Source organism: Atractosteus spatula, chromosome 12, assembly GCF_055471065.1.
Source record: "Atractosteus spatula isolate fAtrSpa1 chromosome 12, fAtrSpa1.hap1, whole genome shotgun sequence".
In the NCBI taxonomy this organism is placed as follows: Eukaryota; Metazoa; Chordata; class Actinopteri; order Semionotiformes; family Lepisosteidae; genus Atractosteus; species Atractosteus spatula.
The window spans coordinates 45,794,959-45,811,934 of NC_142717.1; the positions used below are offsets into that span (position 1 = coordinate 45,794,959).

Sequence of the window (16,976 nt, forward strand, 5' to 3'; positions counted from 1 at the left end):
TGGGTCCGGCCTGCTCTTTCTCTCTCCTGCTGGGGGGGAAATAGGGCTCGTTGTCACAAGGCAGCACGTGAGCACCTTGTTGCAGCCTGCAGGGACAATCTTAGCCTGACCTTGATGAACTTCAATGGCAAGCTCACCTGAACTCGCATCGCGAGGAGTCAAGAATGACCGCCTCAGCGAACAGGACACATCCAACAAGGATGGGTCCCCACCCGCTTTTGTCTCTTCCTTTCCTTTATGCTGCCTTTCATACCCTTACCTGTACATAATGCTCGCTTGATGATAATTTATTGTATCCTAAACTTCTGTCCTTCTACTCTTCTAACCCTCTTGACGAGCTCGCGGCCAAAGCATTTCATTGCCGACAACGCCGCTGCACGCTGTACTGTTCGTGCGTTGATGAATAAACCTCAGTGATTGATTGATTGATTGAAACGTCCTGTGAGCGCAGGCTGTTACAGCTCTGGTTACCTGCTGCCCTTCCAGGTGCTCGATGGGACAGTCAGAGCGGCCTGATCGCGGAGGCCCGCCTCAAGGACCGGGCCCCCGCCCTGCCCGTGCTCTTCCTGCGGGCCGGCCCAGCTGACCGGCAGGAGCCGGCCGCCGCCTACGAGTGTCCCGTCTACAGGACCAGAGCCCGCGGGCCCACCTACGTCTGGACCTTCCCGCTCAAGACCAAAGAGAAGCCCGCCAAGTGGGTACTGGGAGGCGTGGCGCTGCTGCTGTCCGTGTGACACCGGCGGGACATCCCTGCAGCAGGAATCCCAGTGGCGCCAGGGCCGGCGCCGGGGAAAAGCAGTTTCGTGAAGAAAACGGGAGAAACCCGGGAGAATTAAAGAAAGACTTTTATTGAAATAAAATGAAGTTTACAAAGAAACACGGCGGTCTTTAATCAACATTACCTAACAGTCCGACAAGATAAATTTACAATCCTCAGGACCACTGAAGCTGCCATAACAAATTTTAGGTGGGTAACCGCGTCAGCATGCATAGGCTGCAAAGGAACAAGTAATCCGTTTATTCCAGGCTGAAAAGAGAAGAAAGAAAACACAGTGTGTGAGCAACCTGAAGAAGGTTCCACGGCCAAAACGTTGTGTTCTCTTTCTTCTCTTTTCAGCACGGAATAAACCTATTACTTGTTCCATAACAAATTTTTAGCACCTAGCAGTCCTAGTAGGAGGGAAACGCAGCCTTGAAGCATTATAGTTTTAAAGTGCAAAAGTCAGAGTGAAATAACAGGAATCTGGTCATACATTTGCCAAACAAAATAAAAGTGCAATAGGCTCTTAGCTCTACTCACAGATACAGTATATAAAACAATAATAAATTTACAACTTGCCTACTGTTTTATAGCATCTGCTGGGCTCTTAAATGCTAATGATTGGAATCCTACTGTATGTTCTTTCTATATGTGGGAAAAAAAGCAAATGAACTCTTGAAAGAGACGCTCAGAGCAGCTGACTGTCTGTCTCTAACGGAACGCTGCTCCGACAGTCAGCGCCAGGCAAGAGCAGCAAGTGGAGCAGTCTGCTGGGCTGTGGCATCAAGGTCACACCCGGTTGTGTTTCAGAATCGTCAGTTTTCATCTGTCAGGTGTTTCTGAAGACTGAAAAACAAAATTGTAGGCAAGCATGTCAGTAGCAGCAAAACATCAAGGGTGTCCAGTCCCAGTCCTGCAGGGGGGGGCGGTGAGTGCAGCCGTTCCAGACCTCTTAACAGCTGCAGCTGTAGGGCTGGGAGAAGCTGGCCAGCTGGTGCAGCTGAGCCGGTGGCCAGTGGTCCAGCTCGTAAAGGGGTGAGATGGAATGGGAGCCCACAGACACACCAGTCCCCCAGGACCAGGCTCGGGACTGGACGCCCCTGGACAAACACCCCACATCCATTTAAACATGTTGGTGGAGACAGTCCAAGCCTTCGATACCCAGACATGAGGCTGATCCGTTCACTGGCTGAGGGTACGTTCCTGCTTTTATGTGCGGAAACACGGGGACAGTCGCTAACCTCTCCAGGTACTCCCTCACGTTGTTGTGCCCGTAGAACTTGGCCATGTGGATCAGGATGCCCGTGGCACAGCGCCCATCCCTCTTGCGACAGAAGCTGCAGTTGCAGATTCCCCGGCAGGGAGGACACACCCAGAGCTACAGGAGAGAGAGGAGAAGAGGCCAAGACCCTGCGGTCACCAACCTGCCCTCCTGATCCCCGGGTCGCTTTCAGAACTCCAGGAAGTTCCCCGCCCACCCCACCGGGACGCCAGCTTGGAATTTCCATCCCGGCTGGAAAGAGTGCTCCTCTGGGATGCGGCTCCGGGAGCGCGGGGCGGAGGGGTGACTCACCGGGTCCTGCAGTGCCCCACGCACGTCCTCCCCGTAGCGGTTGCGCAGGCATGGCCCGCAGAACTGCCCCCTCACACCCCAGCAGTTCGGGTTCCTGCAGACGGTCTTGGTGTCCAGCGTCTTCTGCCTGCACTGGTGGCAGGTGCTGCCCTGCAGACAGACAGACCACGGGGGTCACTCGGGAACAGCCCCCCGAATCATTCGACAGCCCAGTCCCAGATCACAGCAGCCCAAGCGCGTTCACGGCCACGCCTACAGAAACACAGCGCTTTGCTCTGCGGTCACACCGAACGCGGAATTCAAGTCTGAAACTTCATCAGCACCCTCCAGCAGGAAACGAGTTATAACCATTATAACCGCTGTGAGCCGAACAGATTAACGGAACGGTTAAGAGACGCACGTGCTCTTTGTCGTAGACTTTGTCCTTGCTGGAGTAAGCCACGTTCTCCAGCTCTTCCTCCGTGATGTCCTCCACAGAGCGGGCCTCGCCGTGCTTGGAAGACCGCCTCCGGGGGGCGCCACTGTGCTCCGGCTCCTCGCTCACCTGCGGCGCAGAACAAGAACGGCTCCCATCAGGCGCGCGGGGAACCCGCTGCCGTCACTCGCGTGCATATCGATCCTCACGAGGCCGGGCGCAACGCGGTGCCCGACACGGCCGTATCTCGCACTCGAGTAAAAGCAAGACCCTCCGAGGTCACGAAGCCCATCTGGCTGCACTGGACCCCCAGGGCCACAGAGACAATTACGCCCAGCTGAAAGCCGGTTCGAGTGCTCCTCACTCTGAAGGGCGCTGAGGGGGCCCCAGTGCACTTACTCACAATCAACAGCGGCATGTCTCTACACAAAGGCTGGTGGGAGAGTGGAACAAACCGCCCTGCTGCGTCGGTGAAGCCAACACCTCGACTTCAGAGGAGCAGCCGAGGTCACCTGGCGACCAGGAGCCGGAGCCAGCGCCGGCCCCACGCCCAGCTCGGCCCGCGGCCCGCGGAGAAGCGCCCCCTCACCTCCAGCAGCCTCTTCCGCAGGCCGGCTCCCCTGCTGGCACCCCGCAGCTGCTCCAGGATCTTGCTCGGGGACACGGGGAGGCGCTCGACCGCGAAGTGCTCGGGGGGGCGCGCGCTGCGGGAGGGGTTCCTCCTGCCGCTGGGCGCCTCCGAGCACGGCTTCTTCGGAGACTTCCTTTTTTTCTGGGCAAGAGGGAAGAAATTATTCTTAGGTTGCTTGAAGGGGGAAAAAAACTACAATTCCCACACAATTCCTCCAGTCTTCTGTACAGAATAGATGAGGGGCGGGGAGGTGGTACTGTGGCTCAGGATCTGCGCCTGTGGCTGGGAGGTTGCCAGTTCGTATCCCGCGGCCGGCAGAGGAATCTTACTCCATTGGGCCCCTGAGCAAGGCCCTTAACCCCAACTGCTCCAGGGGCGCCGTATAAATGGCTGATCCTGCGCTCTGACCCCCAGCTTCTCTCCCTGTCTGTATGTCTCATGGAGAGCAAGCTGGGGTCTGCGAAAAGACAAATTCCAAATACAAGAAATTGCATATGACCAATAAAGTGATCTGATCTTATCTGAGCACTCCGTACTCCCCAACAGTCCTCCGATATTTCACGCTTCCTGTCCGTGCTGCAGGCTGGGAAACAGGGCTGCTTGCTGCACGTCTCTCGAAGGGGATGGACGGAACGTCTCAGCACAGGTGAGGACTGAGGACAGGAGCGCCGTAGCCCTGAGCGCACCGTGGGGCACCAGGGTGCTGCTCCACAGGTACATGAGGGCAGCCTGGTGCCGGGCCTTGGGGACCCCAGATTTGGGACGGTTCAAACCTGGGATTCCCCTCCTCTTTCGCAGACCACAGTTTACCATCTTACACGCGATAACGTCACTGAGCCACACGTCCTCGGCTCCTCCCCCGGGAGCGTGTGCGCGCGAGGAGAGGCGCAGTCAAACCCAGGACACTCACCGTGGGCGTCTTCAGTGGGAACAGGTCAGGCATCGCGTTCAGCTCCGCCAGCAGCTTGGCCAGCTGCAGGAAAGAGACCACAAAGAGACTGCGAATCCTGCCGGCGCTCAACGCAGAACAGACGGGCGTGCTGGAAGGACGGCTTCAGGGAATGCTTTACCATCTCTTTGTTCTCTTTGATGTTCTTGGCCCGTCTCTGTAAGGCACTGGGCTGGGCCCCGGCGTGGCCCGGCTCGTCCTCGGACTCGGAGCCCGACGCAGCCCGGTCCCGGCGCCCCCGCCCCTCCGCCGGCTTCCGGCCGGGACGGCTCTTCTTCACGGGGAAGCGGAAGGCCACGCAGAGGCCGGAGCTCCTCCTCCTCGCCGGGGCCTCGGCCTCGGCCTCGCCCTCGGAGCAGAATCCCTCCTCCTCCTCCTCCTCGCTGTCCTCGGTGGAGTCCATGGACTGCAAGACACAGCACCCTGCTCACGCTTCTCGAGTCCTGACCACCACGGTCCCGCACTGAGGCCTCTCTGGGAGCTTCAGACAAGCCGGGGACGAGAGCAGGCCGATCAATGTCTCATCAATCTCCACTGAAAGAGGCGCCTTGCGAGCCGAGAGCGGGAGAAACTACAACTCCCACAATCACCCCTGGACCGTCAAAGGGGAGGCAGACTTCAGCTGTCCCAAGGCCGGGCGTCTTTTTTCAAAACATAAGTAAATAAGTGAACACCTGGGTCTAAAACCTCCGAAGCGTGTAAGAGGTCCTTTTCCCTACGCTAGAGGCCTAGAAGAGTTTGGGCGTTAAATCCAGCCACCTGCACAGGGTCCACAGACATACAGCATGACGCAAGCGGTATTCCTCATCTGGCGCTTTCTCAAGGAAATAATAAATTGGGGCCAACAGAATATTAGCAGGTTAAAGCGCACCATTCATTTTTGTCCTTACATAAACATTCCAACCAATAAGAGCTTCGACAACAGTGAGGAGGAGGGGGTCAGGACTCTGGACTTGCAACTGAGAGGTTGCGGGTTCGAGTCTCACGCGCGGCACAGCTCTTGTACCCCCAGAGCATGGCACCTCACTCAGACTGTTCCCGCTGTCAAAACGGGTACAAGCGCAAGTCGCTTTGGACAGACGTGCCAGATAATAGACTTAAGAACAGCGAGCGGCCCCGTCCGCACGCGTGGACAGGGGAAGCCGGTGAGCACCTCCGTACCATGGACTTCATCCTGTCGTTGAGCTCCAGCTCCGCCTCCGTGAAGCCCTCAAACTCCTCCTCCTCGGGGTCGGTGTCCTCTGCGAAGATCTTCGCCAGCTCTTCAGTGATGTACTTGGACCGGAAGCGCAGGGCCTGCGGAGCAGAGTCACGAGTCAAGACCAGGCTGGAGACTCCGGGTGGCTGTCCGGCTGCAGCTTCTCCCGGCTGGTCTGCCTCCGATTCACACGGAGGACACACGGAGCCTCCAGAAAGCCGACACAGCCTTTCCACAGCAGCAGGTTCTGCAGTCTCATGAAAAAGCCCGAGATCGAGACACATCCGATCGAGATTTCATCTTCGTTTACACATCGTCGCACACAAGCTCCAAGCGAGAAACAAATGCCCCAACTTTCTGGAAAATAATAATTCGCGAATGGAAAACCTAGACAAACGGGTTGGACAAGCGTACCGGTGGGGGTGGAAGGACCTGGGCTTCACTCTGCTGGAGAAGTCTGCACTAACGCAGCGCCCCGGACACCGATACACCGGTGCTCCACTTTCACGAGCCACGCTCGCCACCGTGGCAGGCGAGGTGCAAAGTGTCTGAGAGTCTGGACGGCTGGTTCTCATTCCAGCACCTTTCTGGTGCTCTCCCCCCTCTGAAGACCCGACTGCGCACAGTGGCACTGGAGCCCGTCCAGTGCAGAGCCATGCCTGTAGGGCTCACTGCCCAGGGCCAGTACAGACTCCCAGACTGTCGACCACTTCAGGGCATCCCTGGAGACCTTCCTTTATCTTAGCTGCAAGTTTTTTTTGCTTCTGCTGCCTTTCGTGGAGACGGAACAGCGCGCTCACCAGCAGACTCTTGTCTTTTACCAGTGTCCTCCTTCCTCCCATTATAAAAACCAGTACCGAGCTCCAGAGTGAGCAGGGCGCGCCACTGCTCTAACTGTCATGAGGATGCCAGCCAGCCAGCCGGCCGCTGCTTTAAAGGTCCTAGAGAACGGGCTTCAGCAGCACCGGGCCACTAGATCCAGACAAGACACCGGCCAGCCCTCACCTACTGACCGAGCAGGTACCTACCCTCAGCCAGCGAACGGATCAGCCGCATGTCAGGGTATTGAAAGCTTGGACTGTCTCCACCAACGTGTTTAAATAGACATGGGGTGTTTGTCCAGGGGCGTCCAGTCCCGAGCCTGGTCCTGGGGGACTGGTGTGTCTGTGGGCTCCCATTCCATCTCACCCCTTAACGAGCTGGACCACTGGCCACCGGCTCAGCTGCACCAGCTGGCCAGCTTCTCCCAGCCCTACAGCTGCAGCTGTTAAGAGGCCTGGAACGGCTGCAGACTCACCGCCCCAGGACCGGGACCGGACACCGGACACCCCTGCGCTAGCGGGCTCCGCCACTCACCGCCCGGAGGCTGTCCCTGCTGGCTTCGGAGCAGGCGGTGTCCCTCGGCAGAGAGCCCCGAAAGCCCTCGAAGTCCTCCTCGTCGCTGGGGGTCTCAAAGATGTCAGCCAGCGCTCTCGGGACCTGGTTTCGGCGGGAGACGAGAACAGACCGTGGTGCCGTGAAGCCGAGCTCGCCCAGAGATGGGGAGGGACAAGCCGGCTCGTTTCTCCAGAGCCACACTACCGCGCATCCCGCTGCCCGGTCGGCTCGGTCTTTGCGTTTTGTGGCTGTGCGAGAGTTTACAAGAAAAAAGTTCAAGCGTTCACACAGGGGGGGGAGAAACTTGCTGCAATTGCAGCAGCTCAGGTTCCTGGAAAGATACATAAGTGCCTGCAAACGCGCTCGGACAGCAATGCAAAAGGCTCAGTTACAGACATTTTCTTTTTTAAAAAAAAAATTGTGCCTGTGCGGGAATGTAATGTTATCGAGGTAAATGCATTCGTATTTTTTGTTTTTTAACGGGTAGGAAAAAAATGCTACCTAAAACCACAACCCCCTTTGTTTCCACTTTGCGCATACTTGCTCGTACATATATATATATAAAAAGAACCTCTGAAAACCGAGCTGATCCGGATCCGAACCCAGACCCGGACCCGCTCTGCAGAGGCTCCACGGGGCTGTTTCGCGCCCACGGAAAGTTTCTGTGAACCCGGGCCACACGCGGCTGGAGCCGATGAAAGCGGAGGAGAACAAAACAAGAGCATTTTAGCCAGCTAACCGCGGTGGAGTACAAGAGGAAACTCACCGTCGTGGACACCGGCATTTTAAACTTTAAAGACGGAACACGCTCGCAGCGGCCCCGCAGCGCTCCAGACACGCGTCTCTCACTCACACACACACACGGCGGGCCGCCGCACGCCCGGCGGGAGCAGGGGGGGAGCGGGTTCGGGCCTGTCGTCAGCTTCCGAAAACCTGTGCGAGACCCGCTTCCATTTCCTCCTTTTTCTTTTTGTGGTGTATTTCTCGGTTCTGCCCCAGGGGGCACGAAACGCGTTTGTGAACGTGGACGGCGCTACCCTCTCGGGCACGAAAGTAGTGCTGTGACCCCCCCCTCGACGCGTGTGGAGAGTGGGCCGGTCCGCACTCGGGCAGGGGGCGGGTAGCCGCGGTTTCGCGGGAAAGTGAGCGAACTGCAGCAGCATGAACTGCGGGTTCGCGACTAGTAACACGTGGAATAGGAGATTATCGATCAATCAATCGAAGTTTATTTATCAAATGCACAACATGCAGCTGTAGTTGCTGGCAATAAAATGTATTTTCTACGAGTTCACGGGGGGGGGTAAAAAAATCACAGAATTAAGGTTACAAAAAATAAGGTTTCATAATAATAGATAATAATGTAATAGAAATTGAATAAAATAAACACAGACGAAACTCAATATAAATGCTATGTCTCCATGGTGTATGCAATATATTATCTCCAAGTAGTGCAGTATGCACAGTGCAGTGAAAACAGTATGTCCATGTAGCCATTACGGGTGATTTGCTAAAGGAGCTGCAGGTTGGCTATTCAGCAGTCGTATTGCCTATCAAGGAGCAAGATGAGGTTTATTGCCTGCTGAAAAGAGAAGAAAAACAACGTTTCGGCTGTGGAGCCGAAAGAACCTAAAGCCGAAACGTTGTGTGTCTTTTCTTCTCTTTTCAGCAGGGAACAAACCTCGTCTTGCTCCTTTGCCGCCTACGCATGCTGACGCAGCTCCCTGCTTGAAGGAGACTGTAGACACACGTGTGTGCGTGTGCATGCATGTCAGTGTGTAACTAGGCGGCATACGAATCTGTGAGCTGCGCACAGTTTCAGTTTTGGTCCTGTATCAACCCGCCGTGCGGTTAACCTGCTGTTACAGCAGCACAATAAAGGCAGTTTCTCACGCGAACAGCGTGAAACAGTTGAATCTGAATGCAGATCCAGTACAGTACAGGTAGGGAAACGCGCTGGGTTGGGGTGGAGGCTGTTTATATTGTAACTCTTAATAAATGTCACCTTCAAGCATACATTTTAGGCTTATTTTTACCATATGAAATCAGTATGAAAGTTTTGGAACAGGGTGCCTTTTGGTCAAAATCGCCGATTTTGATTAGGGGGCCGGTAAATAAGAGACATTCAGAGAAATAAACAACAACAAATCTTTTGAATTATGACCTGTCCTGGGACAAGGAACCACAGCCTTTCACCGTGAACTGTGTGGTGTCACTGTTGTTACTGAATCGCATAAAATACCGGTCCACAAATACACTTTACTTTAACATTCTGACTTTGGATAGAGGAAAGGGGTTGAAAACAGACCGTTCTTATTCCCTAGGCTCTTATTTCTAACTTCCCGAATTTCAAAGCTGTGAATAACCGCAAATGAAGACATGGATACCATTGCACATCTATCCTGTAGTTCAGATGTAGACAAAAATCCTTTCAATGTTTGAGTTAGGTAGCTTGTTCAATAAGATGAGGATAGACAAGTGATTTTTAATATAGCTTTACCTGTCGTTAGTCACCGTGTGCGTATGTGTGTGTGAAAATCGTTCATCCAGACGGGATCTGAATGCTTTATAAATTTATAAACGCTTATCGGATGCACTTTTCAAGTTAAAAGAAACGCTTAACTGAGCTGATCAGGATGCTGAAGTTTTAATTCGTCCTATCGCCTTATTCTGTATTAATTCCGAGACGATTTTGAAAATGCTTCTTAAACCTTACGATTTATTGAAGTGCCACTCTTGATATCTTTGAATAGTTGATATGATCGCCGCGGTCGTTTTTATTATTCGTTAAATGAAAATTAACAGCGACTTTCACATATTCCCAGCTACAAAAAAAAAACCCAGATCACTAATTAAATATGAATATTTTGTCAGGCCTACTATTATCGTGACCACAGTTGTGCGGTATGCGCGATTTGACAGCGGTGTCGCGGTCCCGGCATATTCAATTATACTCAATTTTACAATGGCGCTTGTAAATTTTTAAAACCCCCGTCGCCGTACAAAACGAGCAGCTCTGAAAGCGGGTTTTATAACCTAAAGGAATGCAACCCCTTCCCGCCCCGTGGGCTGTGGCAGTGGGGCGGGTTCAGACGGGAATGGACGTGTTTAACGGGGCTTGTGTGTGTCTAAGGACCCGCCAGCTCCGGAGCGCTGTGACCTTCCACTCGTGTTACTCGGCGGACGTTTCCACTCGAAGAGACTGACATGTGCGCCCATCAGGTGGGTATTTTACTGGGGCAGTTGAAGTGAAGGAGATTGCTCAAGGGTACAGTGTCCAGTGCCTCACGTGGGATTCGAACCCACAACCTTCCAGTGACAAACCTGGAATGCCCTGACCACTGCTCCGCTCCAACTGTCCGTGAACGAGGTCCGCCCACCCCATCCCAGTGACTTGTCCTTAGAGGGCTGTGGCTATCTGTCAGCCAGAGCCGGAGAGGGCAGGCATGTCTACGCCCCAGACACACACACACGCATATGCACACACTTGCACACATGCACACACGCACACACTCATGCTCACATAAGCACACGCACACACGCGCACACACTTCTGCACACGCACACTTGCAATCACACAAATATCGGGGGCAATCTAGAGGTGACAAAGTACTTGGACAGCAAGTGCTTGGACTACATAAGTAAATGACACGGGGTGGGGAAGAACCACACCAACACAAGCAGAACACCTGTGAGAACCACGTACGGGTCCCTTTACAAACGAGTCGACCCATGGGCAGCGGGACGACCGGGCTGTGGATTAACCCCAGCTGAGCGGGCGGTGTCTTCCAGGCACGGCTAGGCTGCTCAGGATGACCCACATCGCTCTGAGATTAACGACGAGATGGTTTTCTGGAACTCTGTTACTGTAAATCAGAAGAAAGGCCATGTTCGTGACTGCGCTTGGTGTAACTGTCCTGAGAGAGCTGCTGCTGCTGCCTGCTCCCGGTGTGAAATATCACTCTCACACTCTTCCAACCAGCGGCTGCTCCTTATACTCCAACCACTACATATTCCCTATTTTTGTTTTCAAATACAACAGCTCTCTAACCCTCCTTATTTTACTGTTTTTATTGTTTCAGACGGAGTATTTCAGTCTGGAATTGTTCGTGCCTGAGGTTGGGGTCTGTGTGAGAGCAAGTGGGGTGGGGGGAGATGTACTGTATATATTAAGCAGGTTTGAGATTAAAGGGAGATGCACTCGGTCTGCTAATAGAATGATATCAAACATGCTGAAGAAGAGATACATTTGTTATTCCTTAGGGACTGTGTGTACATCTGACTATTGACTTTTAAATGAGGTAGGCTTGACATTGACCTTTTGTACAGCTGAATAATAATACACTCCGCTACAGAAAGCTGTATGCTACTGGAGAAACCCATTTAATAGATGGTGCAGTTGAAAGCATTGTCCAGCACAGACCACACTGGACGCCAACAGAGCTATGCTAATGCCTAGGGCATTCAGTGTCCAGCACAGACAGAGGCAATCTGATGAAGGGCACAGCAGGTCCATCAGTGTTTTGCACTGAAATGTGTTTTTTCTTTCTCATTCCATGAAAAAGGAGAAGTGTTTGAAGTTAATCCTCCCTCATCAGAAGGTTTCTCCCTCAGCGGAATTTGCACCAAGTTTGTGTTTTAAAGACAGTCGCTCAGGAGGATAATTAACAGAGGGTTCCAGAAAGGAGATGCAGGTACATTAGGTACATTAAAATAGACAGCTACATTGTTACAAATCTGCAATGTTGTCGTATGTGAGCAGACTTGCAGCTGGCTCACAGTGCTGAGGGCGGCAGTGCAGCTGTGGCGTCATCTTATCACCTAAAGAACGAAGGCCAGCTGGTAGCATGGCTTAATCTATTCACCGCAGGTGCTGAGGGTGTTCTGTACCCCACTACAAGTGCAATCTAGAAATGTAGATGTTGTATAGAAATGCCGGATTGAAAAACACTTCAGATACAGACATGCGATGTAAAGTCCCTCGACATCAGGCTGCAAAGGATGATTCATGTCAAGGAAACTCTCATTCATCAGTTTCACTCTGAAATATTACACAGGTTTTCAAGGTCAGGGCTCCTAGCGCACCACACCCCCAGGGTAAAGAAAAATTGTCTTCAATCACTGTGATTTGAGTAACCGGAGCCTCTGAGATTAAACTCTCTCTGGCTCGTGGTCCTACACTGCTCCCTGCCTGAACTAGCTGTATGTCAATTTCAGTACAATTCAAAGGGCTTTATTTGCATGTCTGATGAATTACAGTGTTGCCAAAACAGATACAATTACCACATCGTCTACAGTACAAACATATTATTGGACATTTACATACATCTATCTAAAACATCACTGAGAGACAGGCTCCCTCTCTGTTCCTCAGGCTGTGTCAGGAGATCATGTACTGGGTCGCAGCTCGATTGAGATTTCTCCCACTCCCCTGCAAGGACTGGGGGCTCGCTATCCGTCTATTCCTCTATTTCTCTGCCTGCCTGTGCAGACCCCTCCTTCAGAGGGCCGGTGTTTGAGACGGCTCTACCGCAGGAGCAGCAGCCGGAGATCCTCTGTCTTTAAAGAGGACGTGACTGCCATCTGCTGTGCGTTATAGAAACTGCACCGCAGAGGCAGAAACCCCAGGCTGCAGCTTCCTTTGCTGTGCTGCTCTCTTATAATTCGGCAAACTGTGAAGGTGGACTGGTTCAGAGATTTCTACAGTTTTCTCAGTTCGTTTAAATACACATACGGATTTCTAAATATAACCCATTTAAACTCCCCTGTGCTTGAATGAAAACGTCCTTCAGTGGTAATCTGAGAATGAACAGGGTCCTGTCACCGCCTTGGCTCACAGTTATCACAGCACCAGTCACACGCAGCTCCACACAGACCCATTATCAGTCTCACTGGCTCACCACCAAATATATAGATTTTAAACAGGTTCTATCGTTCAAATATATAGATTTTAGATCATATACAAATATTGCATTTAACAACGTGCATTCATTTATCTGCATGCATTCTACAATCTTCTGTTTGGGTGAACAGACAGGTTTTTTGCTACTCGTGCAGAACAGGAGAACAGCAGTTGCTCATGAACTAAGCTTTAGACGTTTCGCACAGCTTCCCCAATCTCAGTGTTCCCCTGTTGTGCCGTGTCGCGTTTTTTCAGTGGCATTAGTAAGAACTGTCACGTTTGCAGTTGAACCTGGAGATTCCTGGGCAAGACTACGATTGTCGTTGTTACTGTTCTGATTTGTCACAGGCGCTGCTTGGTCCACGCTGAGAGGGGAAATGATTAGATGTTGTCCACCTGCAGCAAACAGCAGCTCTGAAATTGCCGTGCTTGGAGCTGTGCAGTGGGTGGGGAAGGGATTTTGTTCCACAGAGAATGAGTTATTTCTCACAGTGCACACCAATGACTCAACACCAGCTGCTGCCAGCAGAGCCCCAGCGAGAAAAAAGCTGATCTTTAAGGTTTTGAGAAGGGATGTTAAAGTACCTGTACACACTCTCCTCACTGGACATCCAAGAGAGAAGAAATTCTGTCCAGGAAAAAAAAGCAAATGTATTTACATTCATCTTCTATTTAAGACACAGTAACCATTTTATATTGTATGTGCAATGTGTTTCTTTGCATTTGCTGCCAGAAACACATTACTAGAGGTATTGTTGTACAAATCTGAATTTATGGAGGCTGTAAATTAAAACTGCACAGATCACATCTCTGCCACACTACAGTGTTTTCACACTGCCTTGTGTATTCCAAATGGATTTATAGCTAAACGAGTAAATTATCCATAAATACCACAGGGAGACAAAAAAAAAGATTTCCAAGGAAAGAATAAACTAGAGATAATTAGTATACAATGGTGTTGAATGTAGCCCAAGATGCTAATTGTTTTAAGTCAGGCTGAAGACAGCTGAATGCTCATCTACTACATTTAAAGCACGGATGATTGCCTAGGATGAGTATCTTGTGCCCACAAATAACAGTTTTTTTGTACTTAATTTTCTGCTAAATTGGAACCTAACCACTTCCCACATTGTGAGTGGAACACCTGCAGCTGGGACAGCTCTCTGAGCAACATTTCTTTGTGGAAAACAACGCCTTTCTTCTGTCAAGTCTTCCTCATTCCTGTGTTTGTCCTTTCATTAGACTGCAGTACTAATGAGTCAGGCAGACTAGTCAGTCATTAGGTGACAAGCAAATGATATAGTATGCAAAGTGTGCCTAATCGCTGTGAATAAATGAAATCACAGTCTTGCTTTTATTGCTTTCCATCTTGTAACGCCTGCTCAATACTGCACAGCAGGTAGCTGGGTTAAAACTAGCCTTGTAAAACAAATTTGCAGCAGCTGTTTAAGCTTTGTTTAGTCTTGATCTGTCTCTCAGAGCTCCTGGAGCTGTGCAAGTGAAGAAAGATTTGAAAAGTTTTCAGCCAATCAAGGAGGTCAGCATGAAAGGACACTAAGCTGTGACAGGCCTTGTGATTTAACCAGCAGCTCAGCCTGCCTGCTCTCTGAAATACAGCTCGAGTTTTGTCGCCTTGATTTACGAGCGCTGCAGCTGAAAATGAAGAGATTTACAGTAGAGCAAGCCGATTTTCTTTATTGAGAGGTTGCTATAAGGATAAGTAGGGAAATGCTGGGAATGTCTGACATCTTACCTCAGTCAGTCTACATTGTATGCTGAGAGCAATAAAGGCAGAGCAGTTAGCAGACAAAAGTCTCCCCAATGGCTACAGGCTTACTAAATCACTCAGAATGATTAACCAAAACTCTGATGTTAATGAGATGACTTACATATATACAAGACTCTGGGTAAGAGGGTGAATATCAAGTAAATATTAAGTGCAAATATAATTCTTCTGTAGGCTAAATAGAGTACAAGCTATGGGATCTTTTGTTGGCTCATCCATGTCTTTTCATTCTAACACTGACCTGCTTTAGGCCCAATACTGACAGCTAATTATCTCTAAAAAGCTTGTTTTTTTCAGTACCTAAATGATCCCAGCCCTTTCTTGAAAGAAGCCAAGGTATCGCCCTCAACAACATGGCTGGTGAGCTTGTTCCACACTCCCACCACCTTCTGTGTAAGGAAGTGCAGGTTTCCTTCCCTTAGTTTCCACTGTGACCTCTGGCTTGTGTTTCACTGTTGACTCTGTTGGGGCCTTCGAGGACTTTGAAGACACCCATCATAGTCAAGACTAAAGAGACCATATTTCTGCTCATCAGCGTAGAACATTCCATGTGCTTTCTTTATTAAAAGGCTCCTTTTCTGGTTTCAGATGTGTATTCTCTCGGTGTTTAAGCAGTATCCATTACTACACTTACTACTACTAATCTCTTATACAGTACATAAAAGTTCAATTTGGGAAAGAGATGCAAACGACAAAAATACATATTTTACTACACAAGTTTACAACATTTGAATGGATAGAATAGAAGTATTTTAATGTATTTATAGCACTTATAGTTTATAGACATGAGTTGAATTCCTTGTTTCTCTCAAGATAAGAAAACATACTTTAATGTCTTGAAAGGTATCAGCAATTAAAAGTATGGAGCTGACCTTCCACAATTAATTTCTCCACAGAGGTGTGATGTTGCTTCATGTATCACGTATCCTGCCAAGTTTCTAAGTGTATGTATTGTGAATAAAATCTGCTTTTGAGTTCCTGCTGAAACTTAACAGCCCACAGGTGCAGAAAATAATCACTTCCCAGGAATCTCAAACTCAGCAATTAAAATTTCTCATTGTGGTTCTTACTGGCTTCTATCCAGTGATATTTTTTACCCCTGTAGCAAAGAATAATAGAACAGGCATATTCACTCTAAAACCTCATTATTTTCTAATCCATGTAACATATTTTCTTACATTTTTGGCAAAACTACGTTTTTGAAATAACACCGTATTTCAAAATAAAGCAGGAGTTCCGTATTTGGCACTCGGATGTAGTTTGGAGTTTCCATTCCTCTGGTCTCTGTCCTTCCTCTCACTGGACTTCTCAGCTTTCCCTGCGGGGCTGCTGGACTGGGGTAGCGTATCCCATGGAATTCGCTGGGATGGACCAACAAGAATTTCTTTACACCCTGTGCACAAGAGCCCAGAGGATTCTCATTCCAGACGCCCACCCTGAAGGTCAAGCTTCCTGGAGGGCCCGTGTCCTGGAGATCTTTTCTTGGAAGAAAGAGACATTTCTGCTTACAAGAACTACTGGTCGCCACTGCAAAAGGCAGATAGGACTGAGGGTAGCCCTCTGCTAACAAGACAGAAACGAGTCAGTCGCCAATGAAACCATCAGCTCTGAACAGCACTGTGTCTTCCTCAAAGACATGCAGGCTTCACCAGCATGGAAGTGCTTGGACAGGCAAGTGCATCCAAACTCCCCGCTGTTACTGGAGAAGGACAGGGACAACCTTACCTGGGCACATATGAGATAAGTACAGTAAAAGACTGAGAAGATTTAACCAGAGAATATAAAGCAATAAGAAATAAAAAGTTAGGCCAAAGACTTTTTTACATTTTCACAGACCCCTTTTTCTCAGTTTCTTGAAATGTGTCTACATGTGTATTTGATATGGAGTGATTTCTGAAGTGAAGCCCAGCATGTCAGATTCCACAGAAAGATGAGCTCCAATGTAGCAGATGAACAGAAAATAATTTTTCCTACAGAGTGTTCAGTGGCTTTTAAATGCATTAAACTGATCACTTTTTTTATAAAGCGTTTTATAAAGCAACAGCTGAAAGAAAGGTTTACAGGATTGAAGGATTGGGTTTATGAATTTGTTAAGACAAGAGTCCGTGTCAATCAGAATGATTAATGGGGTCTTACTGTCATGCCCTCTGCAGCCAGAGGGCGCTCCTTCTCTGTCCCGTCTCTTGTTTCCGGTTCTTTGCTGTCCCTCCTGTGTTTCTCTCTCTCTCTCTCTCTCTGGGGCTATATATTTCTGGGTCTTTCATTTGCCTTCGCTCAGCATTGACGTTCGGATGTCCTGAGACCCGCCTAGCATCAGGTCACCCCACGTCCGCTACCTGAGGGCATAGGTCTCTATACAGCATTTCCTGAACAGCTGAGCCCGGGCTA

The 16,976-nt window shown here is 50.1% G+C and overlaps 2 protein-coding genes across 3 annotated transcripts in view; one reads left to right on the forward strand and one right to left on the reverse strand.

The window, feature by feature from the left end:
- The window catches only part of LOC148823190 (dynein axonemal heavy chain 11), a 76,320-nt gene extending 75,443 nt beyond the window's left edge, over positions 1–877 (forward strand). For both annotated transcript variants that reach the window (XM_088928892.1, XM_088928891.1), the window contains one exon: positions 487–877. In XM_088928892.1, the coding sequence (XP_088785018.1) occupies positions 487–734 (248 nt within the window). In that variant the 3' untranslated portion in view covers positions 735–877. The remainder of the gene's footprint in view (positions 1–486) is intronic.
- A 10-nt stretch (positions 878–887) lies between these two features.
- Positions 888–7,741, reverse strand: cdca7l (cell division cycle associated 7 like). Its single transcript, XM_088928893.1, has 10 exons — positions 7,670–7,741; positions 6,883–7,005; positions 5,490–5,624; positions 4,450–4,734; positions 4,290–4,352; positions 3,338–3,520; positions 2,734–2,877; positions 2,334–2,483; positions 2,002–2,138; positions 888–1,606 (listed from the first exon to the last, which is right to left on the reverse strand). Exons 1-10 carry the CDS (start codon positions 7,685–7,687, stop codon positions 1,576–1,578), a joined length of 1,269 nt encoding a protein of 422 aa, XP_088785019.1. The 5' UTR covers positions 7,688–7,741; the 3' UTR covers positions 888–1,575.
- Between the last annotated feature and the right edge of the window lie 9,235 nt (positions 7,742–16,976).

Bases quoted from the DNA above. Each gene is read 5' to 3' on its own strand.
- cdca7l (XM_088928893.1), bottom strand. The intron at 4,735-5,489 runs GTACGGAGGTGC...TGTGTCTTGCAG, and splicing joins ACGACAGGATGAAGTCCATG to TCCATGGACTCCACCGAGGA. The intron at 2,878-3,337 runs GTGAGGGGGCGC...TCTGCGCCGCAG, and splicing joins TGCGGAAGAGGCTGCTGGAG to GTGAGCGAGGAGCCGGAGCA.